Source organism: Sphaerodactylus townsendi, linkage group LG01 (genome assembly GCF_021028975.2).
Source record: "Sphaerodactylus townsendi isolate TG3544 linkage group LG01, MPM_Stown_v2.3, whole genome shotgun sequence".
NCBI lineage: Eukaryota > Metazoa > Chordata > Lepidosauria > Squamata > Sphaerodactylidae > Sphaerodactylus > Sphaerodactylus townsendi.
In genome coordinates, this window is record NC_059425.1 from 6,284,617 (window position 1) to 6,303,024 (window position 18,408).

Consider the following 18,408-nt stretch of genomic DNA (forward strand, 5'->3'; position numbering starts at 1 on the left):
TCCAAAGAATTCACACAGGGAGAAACACGTTACAAATGCCTGGAATTGTGCAGGTAGCCTTCAAACACAGTTTCGGCCTCTTCCATCAAGGCGTCTGCGGGGAGAAACCATATCAATGCCAGGAATGTGGAAGACTTCAGTGGGAGGACGAAGCCTTATTTCCATCAAAGAATTCACGGGAAGAAATACATCCTGAATGCCAGGGTGTGGAAAAGGCAACCAGACAGAGCCAAAGTCTTACTTCACATCAGAGAGAGTTCACAGAGAAACCTTACAAATGTCAGGAGTGTGGAAAAAGACTTTGGGAGTAGTGGACACCCTCACTTCCCATCCAACCCAAAGAATTCATACAGGGGAGAAACCATATAAATGCCCAGAGTGTGGGAAAGACTTCAGTCGGAAAGAAAATCTTATTTCTCATCAAAAATTTCACTTGTGGTTGCACCCGAGGCAGGCGGTCGGGTGGCGTAATCCACGCCGATCCGGCCGACGCTGGGACCATCCATGGACGGTCGAACTCAGACCAGACGTGGCCGAGTTGTGATGCGTCAAAGCATTCCACCAGTCCCAGCTGACCCTCGACGTATGCGCCCGAGCCGGGGACATGCTCCGGCCCTACTTGGCGCCTGCTTCAGCGTTGCAGAGCATGGGGGGCGTGTCCCCAGGCCTGGCAAATGAATGAAAGGGAGGAAGTGGGGGGGAGGCGCCTGGAAGCTTGGCGTTTCCAGGAAGAATAAACACCAAATTGCACTCTGGAAAGCAGCGAGCTTTAACTGACCGGTAAATGGCGAAACAGCGGCTGCTTCGCGCCCACTAATGAATAGCTCTCCCTGGGGGCCGGTGTTTTGCAGGTCCCCAGTCATCATCAAGCATGCGATCTTGAGGAAGGGGCCTTTGTGGAGAAACCCTATAAATGTCCAGAATGTGGCAAACACTTTCGTGACAGTGAAAACCTCACCTCCCATCGAAGAGTTCACATAGGGGAGAAACCATACAAATGCCTGGAGTGTGGAAAAGGGTTCAATCAGAGTGTATATCTAACTTCCCATCAAAGAGTTCACACAGGGGAGAAACCATATAAATGCCCGGTGTGTGGAAAAGACTTTCGTAACAAATCAGAACTTACTTCCCATCAAAGAATTCACACAGGGGAGAAACTGTACAAATGCCTGGAGTGTGGAGTAGCCTTCAAGCACAGTGCCAGCCTCACTTCCCATCAAAGACGTCACACGGGGGAGAAACCATATCAATGCCTGGAATGTGGGAAAGACTTCAGTAGGAGTGACAGCCTTATTTCCCATCAAAGAATTCATGCAGGGGAGAAACCATAGAAATGCCTGGAGTGTGGAAAAAGCTTCAGCTGGTCTCCCACCTTACTTACCATCAAAGAAATAATGTGGTAGCAATCATAGTAAATACAGCTAACCAGTCTCCATTCTCTGCTGCAGTCTCCCTGATAGCATTTAGCTCAGACACTTCTTATTGACGGCTGACCTTTCTTTCTGATGAGGCCACCACTTCAAATATGAAAACACTGGCCTACAGTATCCTAAATATTCTCTGTAGACTCCATTTTAAGAGCTAATTGTCTCTCTTTTGGTTGTTTTGATCTAGATTACCTTTTTCTCTATTGACTTCACTCTCTCTTTGACGCAAGTTTTCTTCTGGCCATATTATATTGTGTTTTTTTCTCTTCTTTTTCCTCCTGAATCCTCAATCACTTCCTGTATTATACATACTTAGCCTGGTTATCATAGAATCATAAAATTGGAAGAGACCACTGGGGGCTCCAGTTCAACTCCCGGCCATGCAGGAACACACAGTCAAAGTCCTCCTGACAGATGGCCATTCAGCTTCTGTTGAAAACCTCCAAAGAAGAAGACTCCACCATCCGCCGAGGCGGCGGATTGCAGTGTCAAATATCCCTTAGCATCAGAATTTTCTACCTAATGTATAGGTGGAATTTCATTCCTTCACCGTGAAAGCATTACTCAATGTCCTAGTCTCTGGAGCAGCAGAAAACAAGCTTGCCCCCATTTCTACATGACATCCCTTCAGATATTTAAATATGGCTGTCATGTCCATCCATCCCCCCACCCTTAACCTTGTCTTCTTTAAACTTAACATACCCATCTCCCTAAGTCTCTTCTCATAGGGCATGGATTCCAGACCTTCTACCATTTGATCACCTTCCTCTGGGCCCACTCCAATATTTTTCATGCACTGTGGTGCCCATAACTGGATGCAGTATTGCAGGTGAGCTCTGAGCCATGCAGAATAGAGTGGTACTATTACTTCCCTGAGTTCCAACCCATAGTATTGATCAAATAAAGTATTGGAAACTGTCATCCTTTTATGCATTGCCCCCACATTTCAATGGGGCTCATAGAGCAGGGCCTCCTTGATTAATTCCACCCTGTTGTGGGACAAATCCTTTTGTCACCACCGAATGACAAACTCATGGGCAGCAAGATCTGCTCTCCCCCATCTGATTCATTGCAGAGCCTGGCAACTGCATTTTTCCCAGGGCAGAAAGTTTTTTTTCAGAATATCCTCTTTCAAAGCAGACGAAAACTCTATTAAGTGGCTGATGATCGGCCCTGGGTGGAAGAGGTATTTATTTGTGATACGTATTGGAAAACAGAGCTCCAAATCCTCCAATAACCATTTACTGTTTGGAATTGAAGTAAAGCGTGAGAAAGATTCCTGCTTCGGTTAAAAGCAGACCTCCGGGAAGATGATTGAGTAGTGATCTCTACGGGAGGAAGTAGAACAAATCGAAGTCTTGGAAGTGCCTTCCCAGAGGAGTAGCAACATGAGAAGATCCAGAGCGCTGGCATCACAGCGCTGGGACCCTCGTACCTTCAGGACCGCATTACCCCATAGGTCCCAACTCGACCTCTGCGCTCAGCAGAGGCCAATTTACTGGAGGTCCCCGGCCCCTCAATGATGCGGCTGGCCTCCACTCGAGCCAGGGCCTTCACGGCTCTGGCGCCGGCCTGGTGGAACACTCTCCCTCCAGCTGTCCGGGCCCTGTGGGACCTTGGAGAGTTCCGCAGAGCCTGTAAGACTGAGTTGTTCCACCGGGCCTTTGGAGAGACCGGCCGCTGAGGGTGCCCCTGCCCCTTCCTCTTTACCCCCATGCGCCCTAATACCATCAGGACCCATTATTTCACATTAGGAGGGTTTCGTAAGGGATCCGTGGGGTGATGTTCTAAGATGACTGTTGTTTTAATTATATGTATGTTTTTAGCTGATGTTTTATCTGTACACCGCCCTGAGCCCTTCGGGGATAGGGCGGTATACTAAATTTAATTCATCATCATCATCATCATCAATGTTGGTGCTGGCATTAGATTATTATTCTGCACATTCTCCATTTACAAAACTTTGTTTACAGTAGAGACACACCAAAAGAAACCCAGGGAAGCAAGAGCGCTTACTTCTAACTAGAGTGGTTCAGGGATGGATTACAAACCCTTCCACCTGCACTGGAAGCCAGCCCAGCCTCTTAATTCTGGCTGTGGGGGTGGGCAGCCTGGTGTGGAAAAGGTGCTCAGCGTGCGCTCAGAGATGCTCCTCGCAGGCAGGTATTACTATGGCTGCTACTCAGTTCAAGGCTCCTTGGCTCATCAGTCATCACCCTCATCAACTCCTGTCTCTGATGAGGGACTCCCTCTTCTTTCGTGCCCCCCAGGAGGGAACCTGTCTCCTAATATGATACCCCCTGTAATACATGAAGGGACCACCTAAAATGGGGAGCGGAAGATCTCCCAGAATTACAGCTGATCTCCGGATGGCAGAGATGAGTTTCCCTGAAGAGTTTGGATTTACACCCCGCTTTTCTCAACCATAAGGAGTCTCAGAGTGGCTTGCAAACTCCTTCCCAGCCTCTCCCCACAACAGCCACCTTGTGAGGTGGGTGGGACTGAGAGAGTTCAAAATCAATGGTGATTAGGTCAAGGTCACCCTGCAGGCTTCGTGTGGACGAGTGGAGAGTCAAACCCAGTTCTCCAGATGAGAGACCACACTGGCTGAAATGGCTGCTTTGAACGGTAGCGTACAAGGCATAATATCTCATGGAGGTTTCCAAACTCTGCTGTTCTCAGGTGCCAGGCCTAAATCTCCAGAAATTTTCCACCTCAGAATTAGGAACCCCCATTCCCACAGATTCATTCTGCTGAAATCAGTATAATGGTGAAGAACAGCGAACCATAAACTGGAGAACAGGGTTTGATTCCCCACTCCTCCTGTGAGCAGCAGACTCTTTCCTGGTGAACTAATTATTATTATTTATTTATTAATTATTTATTATTATTTATTGTATTTATAAACCGCCCTCCCCCGGAGGGCTCAGGGCGGTGAATAAAACATACAATTAGAGCACACAATAAAATCAATAATATCAAACGAATCGAATAAACACTAATAGTGGCTCTATATATATTAAAATACCCCATTAAAAGCGGTTGGAACTTCAATAAACTTTCAGCCACAACACCTGATAAGAATGAAGATTTACATCAACTGCTTTAGTTAATTAGCGCCAATTTTGTGATTGGTTCACTGGGATCACCTGATGCTAAATCCCCCTATATCTGCTTTTCAATATTGCAATAGCCCTACCCTTTTTTCTTGCTTTCCCCCCCTTTCGTAACTGCTGAATATACACAATGCTACCTCACGCTGGCTAGAGGCTGTCTTTTGAACTATGAGAACTGCTTGATTTCTTTTTTGCCTGCTAAGCAATTATGGATAAGTTTTATATTTTGATTTTAGTAGGTTCAGTGATTTTGTCTCTGTTTGCTCTTATTCAACTAATTGTATGCATAGCATGCCAATTGACTATAGTTTGTTGAATGATGCTGAGTCAATAAACTTTAAGAACTTGTTTTAAAGAAACAGCCTTTTTTTTTGTCTGAGTCATGTGAATGCTCAAAATCCTAACCCACGTTTAAGGAGAGTAGGTAACTCTTCCTCTACATGGGGAAGGAATGTATTGTCGAAGGCTTTCACGGCCTGATTCAACTGGTTGTGCTGGGTTTTCCGGGCTGTGTGGCCGTGGTCCCCTCCCTTGCATGCCACGCGTCCCTCCCCTCCCTCCACTAGGGTGGGTGGGCCAGGTCCAGATGCTGGACTCTCTCCCTCCCCTCCCTTGCATGCACCTTTCAACCCTCACCCTTCCTTGCATGCCACCTCTCCTTCCCTCCCCTCCCTTGCATGCCACCCCTCCCTCCCCTCCCTATAGGAAATAGATCTACCAGACCACGGCCACGCAACCCAGAAAACCCAACACAACCAGTAAGGGGAAGAAGTTTGTAAACTGCTTTGAGCCTTCTCATGGCTGAGAAAAGTGGGGTATAAATCTAAATTCCTCAGATTCATTCTGCGCAAGTCAGCTTTGTCCTTTTGGCCACGATGCTGAGGAAAAGTGCTGCTGTTTGTGGAATGGGCCTGCAGGTTCCGGCCTCCTGGACCTGGCTCAGTAGTAGAGCATCTATTTGTTGATAACTTTTATTCTTGAGGCCATCGTCCATAGCAGCATAAGCAAAACTCATGGAGATTGAAATAACTACAAAATTAAACATACATTAAAATAGCTGTAACCAATAGGGAAAAATCAGACGTTATTAAGATAATTAAACAGGTGGGCTAGTTGATGCATCAAGATTGTTATTATGATTTTTTTTCCCCAAATGTCAATGTTTTTAACATCCAGGTTTTAACAAGCTCCTTTTAGGTTTCATAGAGGTATTTTAGTGACTTTAGAATGGTATGTTATTTTACTGAATTTTGTTGTATTCAGTTTTACTGTTCTTGGTTTTATTGTTATTGTATTATTGTATTGCTTTTTGTAAGCCACCTTCAATATGACTATAGAGAGGTGAGGTATAAACACTTTTAATAAAGAAATAATAATGGATTAAAGAATGGAGGTATGAGTAATGAATGGAAAGACATCTGCTAACAAAAATTTAATTTGATCCTCATCCATTTGTGAACAAAAGATACCAAGTTCAAGTTAAAAGGACTAGGTAAGAAGTGATACAAAATATCTTTCTCCGCCTGAGCCGCTGCCATCTGCCAAAGGGTTTTAAAAAATGGGTTTGCTGGCCGCCGGATTCGATTTTAAACTTGTATTAACCGCTGTTTTAAATGGGGAGCTAGTAATTTATTTATGTTGGATCTTAATTGTGTAGTTTTGATTGTACTTAGCCGAATTGTGATTTAACTTTGTTGTACGCCGCCCAGAGCCCTTCGGGGATAGGGCGGGATATAAAACTAAACAATAAATAAATAAATAAATAAAGACGCACCTGAACTTAACGGATCAAGGGTCTGGCTCGGAACGGCAGCTTCGTGGGACGTTCCCACAGTATCATGGATTTGCTCCCCCAAATGTGTAATTCATTTGAAATTATGCAAATGCTGTTATATCATGGTTACTGCGTCTCTGATTGCTCTTAGATGAACATGTTATGCTGTTGTTATCACTATAGTTGCTGTAATGTTATGATATTTTTGCCTTGTGATATTGCTCCCTTTGTTATTGTTATTATGTAATTGTTGTGTTTTCCTACGCATATGCTGTTACGCTGGATTCACTTGATGGGAATGTTATGTACTGTTAATTGATTTTGTTAATTTATTGACATACTGTTAATGGGTCTACTGAAATTGTTAGTTGCTGTTGGGAAAATTAGCTTTGTTATTGCATTATAGTGATCGATTGTATTGTGTTATGATGTATTATATCTTGATGCTGTTCACCGCCCTGAGCTCTCCAGGGGAGGGCGATACATAAATTAAAATGCAGAAGTCACTAATGGCAGACCCGCTATGAGACTGATTGACTCTCAGCAAGGCTGTTCTGGCATTTCAGAGGTCATTCATTCATCAGGTTCACCGTAAGTGGGAAGAGACTCGATGGCACTGAACACACAAACAGTGGCCTTCAGTGAATTGCTTTCAATGGGGGTGGTTCAGCCTTCAGTGAACGATGCTTAAGAACTTGGGAGTCTTGCTGGATCCAGGGCTGCTGTTGGAGAAACAGATGCCCATCATGGCCAAAAATGCTCCTTCCTCATAACCTGTAGTTAAGAAGCCGGCTGTCAATTTGAAGGTGCCTAATCTGGTCCCACCAATCCCTGCTTCAGGAACCTCCAGGCTAGATTAATGTAACATGCACTACATGGGGCTGCCCTTGGAGACTATCTGGAAAGTGCAGCTGGTGCACAATGCTGCAGCCCATTTGTTCTCACATGGTGTCAGGGTCCAATTCAAGACACTGGTCCTTGCCATTCAAGCCCTTCATGACCTTCCTGGGCCCACATAGAGGAGAGGAGTGGCTTTCTGTGCAGATTCCCACCTGGCACTTGTGTTGCTCCCAGCATGGTCTGTTCTCAGTCCCCACCTTGTCCAAGACGTGTTCTGCTACAGTCTGGACTGGAGCCTTTTCGTTGACCACCCCCTCCCTCTGCAACGGCCTCTCGGAAGAGGCTGGGGGGCTCCTGGTTTTTAGTGGTTGTTTTATGAAATCATTTTATATTGTTGTTGATAAACATTTTATATTGTTGTTGGCTGCCTGAACATGTGGAGAACTTTGACCTCCCGAGTATCTCCTTCCCCCCAGGGACTTGATGGGGGGGGGGGGGGACTGAGGCAGGGCCAGCAGATGTACAGCAGCAGCTTAAAGCTACACTTAGGCCCCTTCCGCACATGCACAATAATGCATTTTCAAACCACTTTCACAACTGTTTGCAAGTGAATTTTGCTATTCCGCATAGCTTCAAAGAGCATTGAAAGCAGTTTGAAAGTGCATTATTTCTGCATGTGCGGAATGAAAGACTTTGGAGTTTTCCCCTCAGATAAATGATCTCACTTTCCCATAGGAAAGATCTCACTGTTTTTGTCTATGGAGGCTGCTGTTGTTTGGGAATCTTGTATTTTGGCTTGCCAGTTTTTGATTCTTATCTTTAAGCAGGGAAGGGACTTTTCCAGGCCTACTTTTTTATTTAATTATTCAGTTTATAAACCGTTCTCCCTCGATGAGTGGGGCTCAGAGCAGTGCACAACACTGCGTACAATTAATACAATTAAATATGAAAATTTAAATCTATAATAACCACAGTACGGCACCCTTACCAGAGGTGGGATCCAGCAGGTTCTTAGAGGTTCCCGAGAGTAGGCTACTAATTATTTGTGTGTGCTGAGAGGGGGTTACTAATGGGTGATTTTGCCACGTGATTTTTGCCTTAGTTACGCCCCTCCTCTCAGCAGTAGCGCGCAGAACTTGAAGCAGCCTAGCAGGAGGTGCACCGTCGTGCGTGGCAGCCTGTGCCTGCGTGCATTCGTTTCCCGCCCAAGGACCGACACAGCGGCTGCGTCCTTGCCACAGCCCCGCCCAGGAATGCCCCGCCCCTGGAATGCCCTGCCACGCCCCTGTCGATCCCCGCCCAGCCCCATTGGTGCTACGCCACAGTTTGAATCCCACCACCATGGGAACCTGTCACTAAAATTTTTGGCTCCCACCACTGACCCTTACCTTTTTATCCCCGAGGGTAGGGTTAATAACAAATATACAATATGAATAAAGAGCATAAACTGTAAAATGAACGCAAAAGATCATAAAACATTTTGAAAAAGGAGAGCCCAGCTAGATGAACTATTGTTGCTTTCCTCCTCCGTGGGTCTGGTGGAACAACTCCATCTTTCCCCGAAGTTGGGCACAACTCTAAAGTGGACGGTTGGATGGAACTGCAAGATAACAACCGCCACATATTCAGTGCTGGGACTAGGCTGTGTGTGTTTTTGGTGCGTCTGTAACTACACCAAGTAGGCACAAAACGTTGGCGTCGAGTGCAAAACTGAGCTTCATGAGAATCTCAGCTTTAATCCTCTGAAAATATGATTTTGTCGGGAAGTCTTGCCTGGAGAATAGGATGTCTTCGCCACTGTCCTGGGCAATTCACATCAACTAATGCCGGAAGATGTTTCAGTCTCTGGTTCACCTTAGTCTCAGGTTGGGAGCTACGCTGCTGAAGCAGTAGAACAACATCTGAGTCTAGTAGGACACTAAATATCCCAAGATAGGCTTCCATGAGCCACTTCAGTCGAACACAAGAAGAGTGTAAAGGATTCAATGGTGTTGATGGTGAAGTAACCTTGAGTGCATTCCACAGCCCGGGCGATGGGCCAGCTTCTTCGGCGGAGACCTTATCTCTGCGCGGGAGATGAGGACTCCGTTCCCATGGGAAGCAGGAAGGGGGGATGGGGTGAATGGTGTTATAACCTGTGCTTCTGGCGGGAAGTGTCATTCCTGCCACTGCGTGTACTTGAGCTTTCTAAGATGTCTTAATAAATGGACTTTTACTCCCAAAAAGCCTTTTATTTCTGCTTCTATGGAATTCCTTACATTGTGGCAGGAATCTTAATACATCTATATTCCTAGTGCAGTGGACCTCTGGTGTCTTGACATGGAGAGGTTGAATGTTTCTGCGGAAGGTGCGGTAGCCCCCAAAGAGGGCTCCGACCTTTCCCTTCTGGATCTGGAGGCACCGGCAGGAGAACGGGCCTCACTGGTGGCTCTTTCTCGTCCTCGTATCAGCACGAGTCTTCCTTTACTCCGTTGGAACGAGGGACGTGACGGCGACCATGGGGACTTCCATGAGCCATTTGGAAGCTGTCTATGGATCGGCCTGTGGATCGGATCTCTACCGGCTTTTACGTGTGGATTACAAACCTCAGATGCAACCTGTCATGGAAGAGAGCGGGCTTGACCACCTTTCATGCGGCAACCCAGGAATCCATTGAACGGTTCCTGGACTCGTATTTTGGTGATGCTCCCAAGGAACCACCGTGGGCACAGCACTGGGGCCCGTCCAACGGACACCGGGACTAGACATGCGATTGGGAGGGGTATCCGTGCAGCTTCGCAGTCGGATCCGCCGATCTCCGGGCCAGCGACCGCACCTGAGGTGCCTCGGGGAGCCACCGGTGGCTCACCGGCGGCTACGGTGTCTCCGATGTCTCGCTTCCAGATGAAGAAGAGTCCGAAGAAAGCCTGCACTCCCAGCCGGATTCTGTTCCCTCTCCCTTGAAGGAGACCGGGAATGAGGAAGTAGGGCGACTGCGAGATGCCCAAGAAGCATGGACCCGTGAGCGTCAGCTATGGGAGGAGGCACGGGCACAGTTGAAGCAAGGGGGCGGAAAGCTGCAGAGGGACCGGGAACGGCAAAGAAAAGAAGTACAGCTCGAGTCGGACCGTGCCAAAGATGCGGTCAAACTTCAATATGCTCAGAATTTGTCAGTCAATGATAATGTCCTGGAACACTCCAGACTGGATTTACAACGACAACGCCAAAGCGCTTCAGGCCCTGCGCACGCAAAGTGAGCTCACTGAAGCCCTTAAACGGGACGAACTGGCTAAATTGGAACGAGAGAAAGCTGCTTTGCATGCGCACCAGGATGCATTGACCCGCAGGAGAGGGAGCTGGCTGCGTTGGAGAGGGAGCTAAGGAGGCAGCAGACCAGGAACCCCCAAGTTGGAGTCTATGCTGTTACTGATCCACGCCCGGTGCCAGGGGGGCCGAGTACGTGGGTCCTGCCACCCAAACGCAAGCGGCACCGCGAGCGCCCCCGATTCCGGCCCCGTTACAACAGCTGCCTGCCCAACCTGCCCAACCCGCGCAACCACCACCCCAGCAGGCACCAAGAGCCGTTGAGCGGGGCTACTATCGCCCCCGATACCAGCCCGTTTTGATGGGACCGCTTCCAAACTTCCCTACTTCATTTTGCAACTCAATGCCCACTTGGAAGACTATGATGATTTATACCGGTCTGAGCGCGAAAAAATACGGGACATCGGCTCCGTCCTGGATGGGGCAGCAGCCGACTGGTTCGTGACTCTTCTAGATTTGCAGGATGAAGACTCTCGCACGGTGCCCGCATTCCTCCAAGCCTTAAGAGCGCGCTTCCAAGATCCAGGCGCCGAGAATGAAGCTATCCGCACCATCAAAACTATCCAGCAAGGCAACCGCCCGTTTGCAGAATTTGCCCGTGAATTTCGTCGCGGCTGCTCGACTTCCTCCTGAGTGGCCTGAACGCATGAAATGCTAATACTTCTCGGATGCTGTGGACGGCAAGCTGCGTGAAAGCGGTGTTTTTAATTCCGGGTCCCTCGTACTATTGCAAATTGGATCCAGTTAGGATCCCAGGTGGCGCCTCGTTTGGAATACGCTCGTGCCGGTGGCCGCCCACGCCCAAAACCCACTACTGTGTCCACCAAGTCAAGCTTCCAGCTGCCCCTACCGAAACCACCTCGGAACGCATCGTCGCCGACTGGGATTGTGTCTTTACTGCGGAGGGCCAGGTCATCTAGCCGCCAACTGTCCCAAGAAACAAAACCAACCGCTCCAGCTCCGCGCACCCCATCTGCCAAGCCACCACGCAGGTCAGGAACGCCCGCCGACGGGTTAGATCTAAAGCGGTCATCGAAGGCGCACCCAGAGGAGGGAAGCAGCTGTTTGCCTTTCTTCAGCCCCCATGGACATGGGCTCCGACTCCTGACGCGGTGAGTGACGGCAGCGCTCCATTACTGTCCAAGCATTTCTGGCCAACCCCGCTAAACACACTCGCATCATAGCCTCGGCCCTTGTGGATTCTGGCTGCTCCCACTGCTTAATGCGGCCCCAGGTGGCAGAGGAGCTAGGTCTGGACCAAATTCCCCTGGCCAAGCCCATACCATTCACCCAAATGGACGGCAGCCCCCCTTAGGGAACGAAGGACCGCCCAGTACAAAACACAGCCGGTTCTCCTCCGTTCGCCGACCATTTGGAGAAAATTAGTTTTATCTTGGCACCAGTGGCCAAACACTCCATAGTTTTGGGCATGCCTTGGTTACTGTTACATGAACCAAAGTTCATTTGGAAAGAACGGATCTTAGAATTTACTGACCCTCCCCTGCGGTGAACACATGAACTGGGGGGAAAACCCAACTTCTCCTGACACACCCCCCCTCCCTGGCTTCTTCAGCTGCATTGCTCCCGACCTTATTGGCATCCCACCTGCATACCATGATCTAGCCAGAGTTTTTCAGGAGCAAGAATGTGATCAGTTGCTACCCCACAGAGACACTACCTGCAAGATTGTTATACAACCAGAGCTTAACTACCCAAAGGTAGAATCTATCGCATGAGTCCCAATGAGGAGAAGGAACTCCGATGCCTTCTTGGACAAGAACCTTGCTCGCGGGTTCATGCGGCGGGCTACCAAACACACACACGCTGCTCCCGTTTTGTCTGTAAACACGAAAGACGCGTCCTTACGGCTTTGCACAGATTATCGCGGTCTCAACGCGCTCCCCCTGTCCAATACATATCCTTTGCCTTTGATCAAGGACCTTTTAGATGCATTCGGCAAAGGACGCATTTTTACTAAATTGGACTTGAGAGAAGCTTACTACAGAGTCAGAATTGCTGAAGGCTATGAACACTTAACTGCGTTTAACACAAAGTTTGGACAGTTTGAATACTTAATAATGCCATTCGGGTTAAATTCGGGCTTTATATGGCCCTTATCAACGAAGTTCTTCATGATTTATTGTACAAGGGAGTTGTGGTATACTTAGATGACGTTTTAATTTACTCACAAACCATGGAAGAGCATGAGACATTGGTTCGGGAGGTATTGAAACGCTTGCTCGACAACTCTCTCTTTGCCAAACTCTCCAAATGCAGTTTTCACCAGACCTCCATTGACTATTTGGGTTACCGGATCTCGCTTCCGAGGGCTTGAAAATGGATCCTGCTAAAATTGACGAAGTCCCTCCAATGGCCTGCCCCCACCAACCGCAAAGAACTCCAATCTTTTCTTGGTTTTGCTAATTTCTATCGTGACTTTATACCCCAATTCGCTGAACTGACTCTCCCTCTCACAGACCTCTTACGCACTAAGGGTAAAGATCCACTGTCCGGCTAAGCCCGGGGCTTTGCCCCCTTTCCTGGTCTGAGGAGTGTCAAACAGCCTTTCAGCTCTTAAAGTCTGCTTTTACCACCGAACCTATCCTAAAGCACCCTGACCCAGATCTCCCGTTTGTGGTTCACGTGGATGCCTCGGACAAAGCACTTGGGGCAGCCCTGTTGCAGAAAAATAAAGATGGTAGGCTGGTTCCGTGTGCTTATTTGTCTAAGAAATTCTCTGGTGCTGAACTCAACTGGACTGTGGGAGATAAAGAGACTAGTGACCATCAAAGTGGCACTCTCCACTTGGCGCCACTGGCTGGAGGGAGCCAAACACCCCTTTCAGGTTTGGTGGGCTCATGAAAACTTTGCAGCCCCTTCCCCTCCCCTCAAGATGTCTGCAAAACAACTTCTGTTGGGCCGATTTCTTTTCTCGTTTCTCTTTTACAGTCCATTTTTTCCCTGGAAAACCAATAAACTGGCTGACGCTGCTCTCGCGCCTACCCGGGGAGGGGTGGAGCTGCCTTACGAGACATTCAGCGCACTGTTCTTTCCCCCTCCCAGTTGGGGTTGGCTGTCACCCGATCTCAAACGTTCATTCCTCCTCCACCCCCCATTCCTAGCCTCGTCTCTCCTTTCCTGCGGAACTCAAGAGGCGGGGCTGCACGAGCCTTCAGCGGAAGAAAGTGACTCCCAATTGCGTTTGGAGAATGGAGTTTGGCGGAGGGGACTGTTGGTACGTGCCTCCCCCCCTCCGCCGGCAGGTTCTTGAAGCTTGCCACGCATGCCCGCTCGGGCTGGACATTTTGGCTTTTTAAAAACTCTGCATTTAGCCCGCCGGCAGTTCTGGTGGCGCAATGCGCAAAGACATTGAGGCACACATTAAGGGCTGCTCAGTTTGTGCAGAAGCCAAACCCATCCCGGGAAAGCCCCATGGGCTGTTGCAACCTCTCCCGGTGGCCTCCCGCCCTTGGGAAGTCATCTCCATGGATTTTATTACAGATTTGCCCGAAGTCATGGCAACACGGTTTTATGGGTGGTGGTAGACTTATTTTCTAAACAAGCCCATTTTATTCCATGTGCGTCCATCCCCTCCGCTCCTAAGTTGGCACGGCTGTTCATTCAACATATTTACCGTCTCCATTCCGCCCCCATTAAGGTGGTCTCCGACCGCGGCCCCCAATTCATCTCAAAGTTCTGGAAAGCGCTTTTGGGGTTGTTGGGGGCCTGCCGTCGCTGCCCCCTACCACGTTCAAAGTGACGGCGAGACGGAGAGAACGAACAGAACCCTGGAGCAGTATTTACGTTGTTACACCAACTACCACCAAGACAATTGGTGCGAGCTATTCCGTTTGCAGAGTATCGCCTACAACAATGCAGTTCCATAGTAGTACAAAGAAAACCCCCTTTGAGATTATGGCTGGTCCCTCCTTTCCACCATTGCCACAACCACCCGCAGCAGCTTTGGACCCCCAGAGTTTCAACAGTGGATTTCATCCCTAGCCGAGGGATGGAAAACGGTCCAGACCGCTTTACAACAAGCAAAGGACTCCCAAAAACTGCAAGCGGATAAACACCGCTCAGATTTTCCTCTGCGTGTGGGCTCCTGGGTGTATTTATCTACAAAAAATCTCAGAGACGGTGCATAAATATTCCAAACTTGGCAAAGATTTGTGGGACCTTTTCAGATTACTAAAGTGATTAATGATGTCACTGCTCGCTTAGATTTGCCTAACTCTCTTAGTAACATTCATCCTGTCTTCCATTCCAGCTTGCTCAAGGAGGCTCCCGCTTCCGATGCCTGGCTTCGACCGCCGGAGAGGCCCCCACCGACTATTATTGATGGCCACAAGCACTACGAAATTGACGCTATTCTGGACTCTCGCTTTAATCGCAAACGCTTGCAATATTTAGTCTCTTGGGTGGGATATTCCTCTGGGTATAATCAATGGGTTTATTCCGAAAATATTGAAGCCCCCACCCTTATTTCTGCTTTCCACCGCGCCTTTCCGCATAAACCTGGGGGGGAGGGGTCTTCTTTAAGGGAGGCAGAGTGTAAAGGATTCAATGGTGTTGATGGTGAAGTAACCTTGAGTGCATTCCACAGCCCGGGCGATGGGCCAGCTTCTTCGGCGGAGACCTTATCTCTGCGCGGGAGATGAGGACTCCGTTCCCATGGGAAGCAGGAAGGGGGGATGGGGTGAATGGTGTTATAACCTGTGCTTCTGGCGGGAAGTGTCATTCCTGCCACTGCGTGTACTTGAGCTTTCTAAGATGTCTTAATAAATGGACTTTTACTCCCAAAAAGCCTTTTATTTCTGCTTCTATGGAATTCCTTACAAAGAGCCCTGCCAGATAAAACCGGTGGGGGTCAACCTAGTCCTGCATCCTGACTGACGCAGAAATTTAGTCTACAACTGAGTTGTGACAGACGCTTGCCAAATCCAAACAATTTGTTTCCCCACTCATGAAGCCTGCTGGGTGACTTTGGGCTGCTCACAGATCTCTCTGAAGTCTCTTGGCCCCTCTTAGCCATCAAATTGTGGCACGGCCTCCTCCTCAACCAGTGTACCGTAGTGTCGTGGTTAAGCGTAGTGGAATCTAATATGGAGAACCCAGTTTGATTCCCCACTCCTCCACATGACGTCTGCTGGATCACCTTGGGTCAGCCACAGTTTGCTCTGAACTCTGTCAGCCTCACCTTCCTCACCAAGTGTCTGTTGTGGGAGGAGGAAGGCAAGGAGTTTGAAAATTGCTTTCAGACTCCTTTCTGTTGAGAAAAGCAGGGTGTAAATCCAAACTCTTCTTCTCCTCCTCCTCCACATGAAGCCTGCTGGGTAACTTTGGGCTAGTCACAGTTCTCTCCCAACTCTCATTGTACTGACTTCTGATGCCTCACTGAGTGGTTGGAGGGCACATTGTTTACACTCTTCTATACAAGGTGGATGATCTAATTTGCAGACAAATCTTCCTATACATTTGTTACGGCTGAGAGCAATCAGATTGGCCCTCACTTTGTTTACAGATATACTTTGAGGAGAGGGAGTGTTGATACAAATAGACAATAGGACAATCAGAGGCAGAAAGAAGACTGCATAGTTTGGAGGAGCTCTTCTCTTTCATTTAAATAGGATTAAAGAGTTTAGAAAAAGGAGGTCTTTATTTGTTACATGTGGAGACCCCAGTAAGAGATCCGAAGCATCTTCTCAGACATTATCAAGGTGGATAATACACAAAGGCGGGGAGGTCGTATCCATAATGGGTATGGGAGCATTCAACTGGGGCTCAAGCAGCACCTATGGCATTCCACAGCAGCGTATGGATTCACGACATCTGCAGAGCAGCAACACGGTCATCAGCAGATACTTTTGTGAAGCATTATGCGTTAGAGCTGCAAGCAAGAACAGAAGCAGCAGTTAGGGACAAAAGAAGAGGAGTTTGGATTTATATCCCATCTTTCTCTCCTGTAAGGAGACTCAAGGTGGCTTACAAGCTCCTTTCCCCTCCTCTTCCCACAACAAACATCTTGTGAAGCAGGTGGGGCCAAAAGAGTTCAGAGAGAACTGTGACTAGTTCAAGGTCACCCAGCAGGAATATTGGAGTGCGGAAACACATCTGGTTCACCAGAGAAGGAGGAGGAGGAGGAGGAGGAGTTGTTTGGATTTATATCCCCTCTTTCTCTCCTGCAGGAGACTCAAAGGGGCTGACAATCTCCTTGCCCTTCCCCCCTCACAACAAACACCCTGTGAGGTGGGTGGGGCTGAGAGAGCTCCGAGAAGCTGTGACTAGCCCAAGGTCACCCAGCTGGCGTGTGTGGGAGTGCACAGGCTAATCTGAATTCCCCAGAGAAGCCTCTGCAACTCAGGTGGAGGAGTGGGGAATCGAATTCATTTCTCCAGATTAGAAAGCACCTGCTCTTAACCACTACACCACACTGACTGAGTTTTTTACATTCCATTTTTCCATAAGGTTGGTTGAGATCTCAGCCCATCTCCGCAGTCTGTGTAGCTAGTTGTAATCCCACTGTGTGGAAGGCGCAAAAGACCAAAGCAGAAAGTAGGGTTTGATTTACCTGTAACTGCTGTCCTTTGAAGTCTCCTGTGCACACACACTGCCTCCCTGCCCTCCCACTCCCCACCTCACTGGAGGCTCCCCTGGGGGGCTCCAGAATGAGGAACAGGGTGGGGCACGCTCTGCTAGGAGCAGCAGGTGGGCGTAGGGAGGTTAAGAGCTTGTGTTAGTATCTAATCTGGAGGGAACCAGGTTTGATTCCCCGCTCTGCCGTCTGAGTTGTGGAGGCTTATCTGGGGAATTCAGATTAGCCTGTGCACTCCCACACACGCCAGCTGGGTGACCTTGGGCTAGTCACAGCTTCTGGGAGCTCTCTCAGCCCCACCTACCTCACAGGGTGTTTGTTGTGAGGGGGGAAGGGCAAGGAGATTGTCAGCCCCTTTGAGTCTCCTGCAGGAGAGAAAGAGGGGATATAAATCCAAACTCCTCCTCCTCCTCCTCCTCCTCCTCCTCCTCTTCTTCTTCTTCTTCTTCTTCTTCTTCTTCTTCTTCTTCTTCTTCTTCTTCTTCTTCTTCTTCATCTGGCAGGAACATCCTCAAGGCAGGGCTAATGGTAAAAGTGCAACCCGAGGATGAAAGCTTGAGACTTTTTCCGTTCAAGTGGACAGAGGGAGTTTTTTCTCCCTCTCCCATAATATACTAGAAGTTGAACCACTCAATCAGGAAATAAGTTCAGGATAGAGAGAAGAAAATAAGGGTTTATACAAGGTACTCCTTGTACCCGAGGAATTCCCGGGTCGTGGATATAGTGTGGCCACGAGTGCAAATCTCTTTTAAAAGGATATAGATTAGTCATGGGGAGGTCCCTCAATGGCTACCAGTCAAGATGACTAAAGGGACGCTCCAGACTCCAAGGAAGCCAACCCCTGAACATTCGCTCTAAAAGGCAGCAACACTGCAGACCTCCTCGGCCTCTTTGCCCTGTTTGTTGGCCCTCCAGGGTAGTCGGTTTGTCACTGGCCCCTTCCGCACGCGCAGGCCGTTTCCGCACGGCAGCGGAAACGGCTAGGTCGGCGCATTGCGCGCCGACCCGACGACGCTGGGACCGTCCGCACAGACGGTCCTGGAAGCAGCCGGGCAGCCGGCGCCGCGGAGCGCTGGCGCCCGGCCGACCCAGCTTGTCCCTGGGCCTCCGGCGCGTCGCCGAGGCCTGGGAACATGCCCCCCTGGCCCTGCGCGTTCGCTCAGCAGCGGCTTCACAGCGGCGTATCCCCAAAAAGAGCGCTTCCCAGCGCTCTGGGAATACGCCGGTTCAGGCTGGGCGGGTGGCGCAAGGGCGGCGCGGCTGCACTGCAGCTGCACCCCCTGTGCGAATGGCGGCCTGGAGACGGCGTTTTTACCGTCTCCAGGCCGTCATTTAATGCCCGTGCGGAAGGGG

General features: G+C 49.0%; 5 protein-coding genes across 10 annotated transcripts in view; 4 read left to right on the plus strand and 1 right to left on the minus strand.

Annotated features, from left to right (window-relative positions):
- LOC125440106 (zinc finger protein 420-like) overlaps nt 1-18,408 on the plus strand; it is a 313,705-nt gene that overhangs the window by 167,835 nt on the left and 127,462 nt on the right.
- Nucleotides 1-18,408, plus strand: part of LOC125440115 (zinc finger protein 420-like) — a 157,200-nt gene that overhangs the window by 126,293 nt on the left and 12,499 nt on the right. The window lies entirely within an intron of this gene.
- Nucleotides 1-18,408, plus strand: part of LOC125440145 (zinc finger protein 501-like) — a 215,548-nt gene that overhangs the window by 89,500 nt on the left and 107,640 nt on the right. The gene's annotated exons all lie outside the window — the stretch shown is intronic.
- LOC125440133 (zinc finger protein 420-like) overlaps nt 1-18,408 on the minus strand; it is a 161,854-nt gene that overhangs the window by 69,621 nt on the left and 73,825 nt on the right. The gene's annotated exons all lie outside the window — the stretch shown is intronic.
- LOC125440249 (zinc finger protein 675-like) lies at nt 173-2,962 on the plus strand. Its single transcript, XM_048509974.1, has 2 exons — nt 173-432; nt 893-2,962. The coding sequence occupies exons 1-2, from the start codon at nt 197-199 to the stop codon at nt 1,329-1,331; spliced, it is 675 nt and encodes a 224-aa protein (XP_048365931.1). The 5' UTR covers nt 173-196; the 3' UTR covers nt 1,332-2,962.

Bases quoted from the DNA above. Each gene is read 5' to 3' on its own strand.
- LOC125440249 (XM_048509974.1), top strand. From the start codon at position 197: ATGCCAGGGTGTGGAAAAGGCAACCAGACAGAGCCAAAGTCTTACTTC. The intron at 433-892 runs CTTGTGGTTGCA...TGAGGAAGGGGC, and splicing joins ATTTCTCATCAAAAATTTCA to CTTTGTGGAGAAACCCTATA.